At 38.8% G+C, this 8144-nt stretch overlaps 1 protein-coding gene across 3 annotated transcripts in view; it reads left to right on the top strand.

Moving 5' to 3' along the window:
* Positions 1-7407, top strand: part of epsti1 (epithelial stromal interaction 1) — a 20251-nt gene extending 12844 nt beyond the window's left edge. For 2 of the 3 annotated variants that reach the window (XM_042227776.1, XM_042227777.1), the window contains 3 exons: positions 2994-3064; positions 3460-3617; positions 6065-7407. In XM_042227776.1, the coding sequence (XP_042083710.1) occupies positions 2994-3064; positions 3460-3617; positions 6065-6210 (375 nt within the window). In that variant the 3' untranslated portion in view covers positions 6211-7407. Of the gene's footprint in view, positions 1-2993; positions 3065-3459; positions 3637-6064 lie in introns of all 3 variants that reach the window. The other variant, XM_005940031.3, reaches the window with a different exon arrangement.
* Positions 7408-8144: the final 737 nt, after the last annotated feature.

Below are 8144 nucleotides of genomic sequence, written 5' to 3'. Positions count from 1 at the left end.
GGAAATGTTTTCTTTGTGGGCTTCTCTCACTGTTTTACTTTCTCTCTGCCTCTTTTTGAATCTTGTAGAGCTGATGCAAATCTTTCACCAGGAAAATTAGTGGTGAGAGAGATTGGGAAAAGGAGACTGTAGGTCAGACCTTGGTGCAGAAAGACACAGAAAGCAGTTCTAGTGACAAAGGAGTCTCTATTTTAGGGTGGGATACACACAGAAACAAACAGACAGGATACATAGATGATAAATAGATGATTTGGTACTGTCTGTGACAGTAGGGTCACAGACAGTACCAAAGCATCACCTCATCCTGGTGTTCTACTTTCTCATCTCACACAACCTTCTCCCATCATATCATGTCATCACCTCTTGTCTTTCCTGCTTTCTCCAATTTTTTCATTGTGTCTCCTGCATTTCTCTTCTTTAGTTGTCTGTTTTTACCACTAGTTTCTTTCCTTTCCCTGTCTCATGTCTCATTCCACATCCTTTCCCATCTTCTCTGCTCCTGTGCTCTTGCTATGCTTCCCCCCCCTCTCTTTTCTATTCTTTTCTTTTCCCTGCCTTTCCTCTCCTCTCTTTCTGCTGATACTCCCAGGCTTCAGCTCTTTCAGATCGACGTCACAGATTAAGAGATGAAAGCTTGCGGCCACAGAGCAGCAAAAGGCAAACTTCTTCATGTGGTTCTGACCAAGACCCTGGGAACTGTTGTTCTTTCAGCATTGGCTCCATAAGTCACATTGCTCTCCCCTTCATATCCTCTATTTGTAGGCGGGTGCTTGTGTGTTTGAGTGGGAAATTTGATACTAAGCTTTGATGCAGCAGAGGGCTGACACAGGTGGGCTGTGCTCCGTCTTCCCCTCACTGACCCATTAACTCTCCTGGGAAGAAAAACGGAGTAAAAACGAGTGAGATGAATGTGTTGAATTCATTTCTTGTCAGTAATTAAGCAAACTCCAGTGTAAACTCCTCCAGTGGTATAGTGGCTGATGTATTTGCTTGGCAAGAAAAGGGTGCTGCTTTGATTCTAGCCTTCTTTTAGGAAGGGCATCCAGTGTAAAACTCAATCTAAATCAAACTTACAACACCTTGACTCCTTTTTAGCCATTCTTTTGTAGATGTGCTGCTGTGCTTTGGGGTCATTGTCCTGTTGCATAACCCAATTTAAATTATTCTCACATTTGACTCTAAAATACTTGAGTATTCAGAGGAGTTCATGGTTGACCTGCTGCCCAGGTCACGCAGCTACAAAATGAATAATGCTCAAATCATCACCCTCCACCACTGTGCTGGACAGTTTTTATCAGGTGTGTGTGCTGATATGCTATGTTTAGTTTTCTCACAACATGGTGCTGTGCATTGTGGACAAACTCTCCACTTTTGTTTTGTCTGTCTGAAACACATTGTTCTGCAAATCTTGTGGGGCTTTTTTTTTTTCAAAAGCAGCATTGCGAACCAAAGTGTGGGCAGTAGCAATTCCTTTTTAAAGAAGGAATTGTTGTAGAATTGTCACTGACATTTTTCTTATTTGGCATTGTGTTAACAAACATTTGCTTGAGTGTGATTATTAAATAGAAAGCACTTAGATGTAGAAAAAAAGTGTGTATGAGAATAGGTGAATGAGATATGTTGTATAAACAGCATGTCTCATATAAGAGCCAGTTATTTACTTCGGCTAACTATGATCAAATGCACCTAGCTGCGACTTACCCTCCTAATGCCTACAGTAGCAGTAAGTGTGGACTTTCACCTTAGTTCTAAGGTTGTATTTACCTAATCTTAAAATCTGTCAATGGCCATACTAGCTTTATGATAATCTGATACATTAACCATTAGGATTTAAACAGAGTTTAAATTTCTACACCGTAAAAAAAAAAATCCTAAAAAACAGTAATATTCTGGCAGCTGGGGCACCAAAATAATATTATAAAATAACAGCAAAGAACTTTCCCATGAAAATACGGTTATTTCAGTAATGACAATACAGTCTTTTTCAAGTACTTTTAAACATTAAATTAGGAACAATTTAATGTGATTGAACAATGAAATTACCTCTAAACAAGGTCAATGAATGCGGCAATATGAAAAATAATACTTAAATGTACAGAAATATACAGTTAACAGTTGGTTTAAATAATAATGGATGGCATTCATATAGCGCTTCATGAGACCCTCAAAGCGCTTTACAATTCCACTTTATAATTCCCCTCTGGCCATCACCAGTAGGTGGTAGGTGAAGAGTCTTGCCCAAGGACACAACGACCGAGCGTGTCTGAGCCGGGGCTCGAACCGGCAACCTTCCGATTACAAGGCGAACTGCCAACTCTTGAGCCACGATTGCTCTAAATAACAATAATAATTATTATTATTTGATGAAAAAAAAAGTTTATAGGAATCATTTTATATATTTTTCCATAGCATTACATTGGAATTTAACAGTTAAATCTTTCAAATAACAGACAAATATTTGTGAAATTATGATGCATTTGTGAATGTTTTTAACAATCTAAATATGCACATGTAAAGACAAATACATTTAAAAAACAAGAAAATTATGTTTTACTACATTTACAGTGATTTTACGTTAATTTACATTTGAAATGTAAAATCACTGTCTATTTATGTAAATTTAATGATATTCTAGAAGAACAGTACAAAACTGTAAAATACGCAGTAAACTACTTTTATATTACAATTTTTTTTACAGTGTAGAGAAGGTCTTGCTTATTTCAGCAAGATAACAACAAACCACATTTTGTATGTATTCCAACCGCACAGATCCATTTAAAATGATTTATTACAGCAGAACAACATAGTGGGAGTTGAGAAATTATCCTCACCTCAAAGAGGCACCATGAGGACAGCAGGAGGTGTTGTCAGTGGGAGAGAGGAATGTTTTTTTTTTCCAACTGTCAGACCGATGACCTTTACAATAATACAAATTCTTCAGTCTTAGCGGGCGGAAATTTGACATTTTCTTTTTTTCCCTTTTTTTTTGTCAGAGCACAGATGTGGAGGGTAAACAGACAAAGGAATCAAAAAATCTGAGAGAAGTGCAGCTGGAACACAAGAGGTATGAAGACCCTTTATATCTTATATCTTATGTAAAGTTAACATAAAAGCACACAATTTGGAAGAAACGGTGCTGAGCCACTTGATGAAAGACTCACTCAATATTAAAAAAATGTTGCAACTAAATACAAACTACCCATGCAAGAATGATCCCAGTAAGATTAATAGTGTGTTTTTGTTCATTCCTTTTGGAACAAAACCAGTGTAGACTGGCTGGGTTGATGGATGTTAAGTGGCTGCAACTTCCACTATATATTAGTGGGTACAGAAGTTTAAAAAGCTGTCAAACACTTCCCGCTCACTGACATTTGGAGCCTGCAGGCATGTGGAGTTGTAAAATAGAACATTTGCAAGTTTTATGTGAAGCATTTTGTTAAGTTCACTATGCTTTGACAGGGTGAACGCGGTCTTTTTGGACAAGCTTGAAGGTCAAGCCAGAGGGAGCGAGAGAGAGCCAAAATTCGAAAGTACTCAGGAGGCAGAAAGTCAAGCCCCGTTGTCACACCTGAAACCAGATCCAGAACAGAGCTGCTCCGGCTGGACAGAAGAAGCTGGTGAGCTGAGACTGGACCTGTAAATAACGCTCATTGTTCTGTTTCTCATGCCTTTTTTTTTAGTCTGGCTCAGCACTGGTTAACCAAACCTAAATCGGACATTTGAGAAGACTTGCCCACCTCATCCTTTTTCAGTGGACTCTGACTGCCTGTTTAGTCTATGTTAGGTGTAGGTGCTTTACATGCTTGTAGGTAGGAAATGTAGGTAGGAAACTATGTGTGGTACGTTGTGATACTGTAGCTCCGGGCATTCAAAACCTGCTGAAACTTGTGCTTTTAGTAAGGGGGAGCCGTAAATGTGTGTGTGTCTCTATACTGTAAGAGTGAGTAACAAAGTATTTTCCACTTCTGCCTGGCAGTTAGCACGGATGATGCCAAATATCAAACACATTTAAATGTGTGACTTAGCAGACAGGGCACTGAGAGGATCAAAGCTTGACGCACGCAAACTTCTACTGTTTGTTATTACGATTCTGGCAGTCTTCGAGGTAAATTCTCTACTTGCGCTGAAGCAAGGCAAGACTGACAGACTCTTGGCCTGGAGCCAGACAGATGTGCCAAGGGGCAATGCCGCCCTTATACAATTGTTCTGGATTGACACCTGACTGGATACAGATGCAGATATGAATAACTCGTGTTCACAGCAAACAAAAGAAAACAGACTACCTATTGCATTTGAACATGTTCACCAAATGTGCGTTCTTTTTCAAATTATTGTGGTTAAAAACATTTATATTGTTATATTCCTAATATTTTTAACTATGGTATATAGAGAGTAATGTATAATATTTTTAACATATTTATTAATAAATAATACTCTCTGCAAATAGAAAGTGTACATATAATCATTTAAAAAGTGAGTTACAACAGTGGGTATCTGCAGCCCACTGTGAAACACGGTCGAGGCTCTGTCGTTGTTTGGGACGGCTTTTCAGCCAGTGGAGTTATGAACGCAGAAAATCTCATCAGATGGTCACACCCTAACTTTCTTTATTATTTGTTAGAGAATGTTATCCCATACAGAGTAACTATGTGGGATCATAATTTACGAAAAAAAAACCCATAATGCTGTAAATAAATGAAATAATTAATTGAGACGTGGAGCTTTGAAACCATAAAGACATCAAGAAAATGTTTGTTGACATAACTCGAGCAACACGGCAGTTTTTCTCATATTACAATCGGACTTCGTAGGGTTTCAGATCAGGAGGCTATGTCCATGTTTTACATACAGTCTATGGACAACGCTGAGCACACGCCCATTTCAATAGTGTCATCTTTATTCAAACCTTCTGTGCCACTTTTCACCCCGTTGAAAGTAGTTTGCCTAGCGGTCCACTGGAGGGCACTCCTGAAACTCTCAGATTGACCTAATGCATGCCCTGTTGACCTCGTATTCTGTTTTGAGTTAGACCACAGTGCACAGATGACAAAACTTGAACAAAGGACAAATAAGCTAAGATCTGTATTTGGTGTAATTGCTCTTGACAAAGGAAGGGCTAAGGATATATTGGAATCTGGTATTGGTAGTAAACAGTGTCTTGTCCTACCACTCAGTTGCTTTTCATTCTTCACTAATTGCTGTCTGAACACTAGCCACCAGCCCTATCTGCCAGCTAGCCCGATGATCATGTCTTTCCACTCTGCCGGAACCTGTTTGGGTGAAGGCCTCTCCTGTCCCTCACTATTTGCCAGCCCCACTCATCAAAGACCATCAACTAAAAAAAAACCCACCGCCTTTTTCTCGACTTCGCCGATGAATGGTTTGGCGAAAGTGTGCTTCTTCTTCGCTCTTGTTTTTATTGCCCAGTCCAATAATTTGTGGTGCAGACTGTGTTTTTACATGCAAATGATTAATTTAGGGAATGTCTGCAACCATTCATTGCTACAGATGGGAATGGAAACCAGCCTCGTGTAAGCTCTTACAATGTCACCATCAATGAGATTTATTAAAGAGAAGATCATTACATAAATTTTTTGGTCATGAATCTGCTATGTTTAACAATGATAATGTCCTATTATTACTGTGATAATCGGCGTCATCATACCCCAGCAGCATCATAATGAATGATGGGGGACTCGAGAGGAATAGTTGCTAAAGTGATCAGACAGGAGAGTCTCTATGCTGCCTGAAAGAAATGACTGTAAACATTGGAATCCCCCTTTCCTTTGTTTGACTATATTATTAACAAAATATCTAAGAAAATCAACATTTTGGGGATTGGCTCTAGAGCGTTTGGTAACCAATCATGTGTACAAATGTTCTGCAAAATAGATCGTGATAGCTGAAAAAGAAAATATGAAAACATGGTATGATAAGGCCTCCAGCTATACATGAGAAGGAAAGAAAGTATATTTCAGGACAATCAAGGAGCCCTCTTTCCACAGGGGTCTCAAGAGAACAACAAATTAAACTTTATGTGTATTCTTTCCTGTGTGTTTTCCAGACCCACGGTCTGAGTATGACCAGGCCCTGATGAAGCTCATCAAGAGCTTTCCAAACTGTGACAGAGACTTCCTAGAGGACATCTTTACCCAGTGTAACAGGGATTACGAGGAGGCGTCCACACTACTTATCAGCACACTGAGTTGAACTTCATGTATTATAATTTTTTTCCCCATAAACACAACAATTTACAACAGCTCCTACAGGCATCTAGAGAGAAAAGAGTTAATGAAGGAGCTGTTTGTCCTTAATTTTCTGTTTAACACTGTAGGCCATGGGCCAAATAAGCATGTTTACTCAGGGTGCAGATGGTAGAGAATTGGCAAAGACAAAGTTTATCTACTTTGATGGTAGATCAGTATACAAAGCAGAGCTGACTACAATGCATTAGACTCCTTTGAAAACATACCTACATGATATGTGCTCTATGGGATCTGTTTTTGATTATGCTATTAATCACTGAGTGTTTGGTGTTGTGTATCTGTCTGCATTCAGTAGTGAGTCATGTTGTGGTTTTGTCTTGACATCGAGTAGAATTGATGTTCGTTTTCACCAGTTTGGTTAAAGGTCATCACAATGACTCAAAATCTTCAGCTCATATTTGGAGCTCTTGATTAAATCAGTGTGTGCAAATGGAAGAAAGCACTAGCAACATGCATGATGCTTTTTGTTCTGTTTTATAATTAAAGTTGTGTGTAATGTATCTATAGAAAAAAATTTTTTAAGTATGCCATTTTTGACTTTAGAAAATTGTTCTGCCACATTGTGCCTGTCGGGACAGAAACGTTCTAACAGGCACATACAAAAATGACATTTTTCCAAAGAAGTCCAGTTATTCTTTCTTGAAGCCGAGGTTTTTTGTAGAAAGCTTTTTGTTATTAGTTTCAGTTCAAAGTCAAAGTTGTTTTTAGGGGGCTGCAGGGAAACACTGTTTGGTTGAATGTTCATCACTGTTTATATTCATGTGTTGTAGCCATTTAATCCCTTTGCTTCTCATCACTGTGTTACACAGTGGGCAGTGAGCTGCTGCTGGTGCAGTAAAATTTAACCTCATAACATCAATGAACTGGACAGCACAGGTGGTTATCACCTGGTGGTGGCAACAAAAGAACAAAGGGCGTTGCTCTCAACACGAGGGGCTGAAATTCCCCTTTTACTAAAGCATGAAGTCATGAGGAGTGCTACAGAGTCATCCGGGAAATGTCTTCCCTTTGGAGAACACCAAGAAATCACATATTATTGCAGCAGTTTTACACTTAGTCATAAAGGTGATGCATTTAAATTTCAGTGAAAAATATTTACTGTGTGGTATACCCCTAAATAAACTCATCTATTTAAATCAAAGTCAGTACATTTTCATTTCTGTGTAGACAGATATTACAGTTTTGTATTGTGCATTTCAGTAGTATATCAAAAAAGATCACAGAGACATAGAGCATAAAGCTGCTCATATTCTAATTTATTTACTGCTAGCAAGTGAGCTAGCAGTCACACATTCCTTTGCTGGTACAATTGTCATAGTAAGAATATCAAATCATGGCAAGGCTCATTGGCTAATGACTTGTTACTGACAAGTCATTAGCCAATGAGCAAGTGTAATATACCATTGATAATCCTCCTTTTTGAAAGGACAGATTTTTTTTTATTCAATATGATTCAAAATAAGTGACCAAGATATAAACTTAACAGCAAAGTGTTTACAGAGGTAAGGAAAGAAGACCTTTTTTTGCAACCATAGCTATTGCCCTGTGGATTTCAGGAAGAATGCAAGTTTCAGGCTCTTCTGCAGTGGCCTAATTTTTTCCAACCAGGTAGCTATGGTCATGTTTTTTCACTGTCTATGCAAGCAGCTCAAGCAAACAACAGATCCCCAGATCAGTTCAGCAGCAGGTGAGTTCAGATGACCCCATTCAAAGTGAATACGAATTGAGAGTGTTGAAGCCTGAAATGCATCCACGTAAATCCTGCCTAAGCGTCATTATATTTGCTGCATTCTCTCCAGGCAGCTCCAGCATTTAAACCACACAGGGTATTTCCAGTTGTGTGAATGCCGCATTGCAGTACGCATATTTATAAATAGA

Source organism: Haplochromis burtoni, unplaced genomic scaffold (genome assembly GCF_018398535.1).
Source record: "Haplochromis burtoni strain Fernald_Lab_line unplaced genomic scaffold, NCSU_Asbu1 Contig_280, whole genome shotgun sequence".
NCBI classification, from domain to species: Eukaryota; Metazoa; Chordata; class Actinopteri; order Cichliformes; family Cichlidae; genus Haplochromis; species Haplochromis burtoni.
This window is presented reverse-complemented; position numbering and strand designations above follow the sequence as displayed.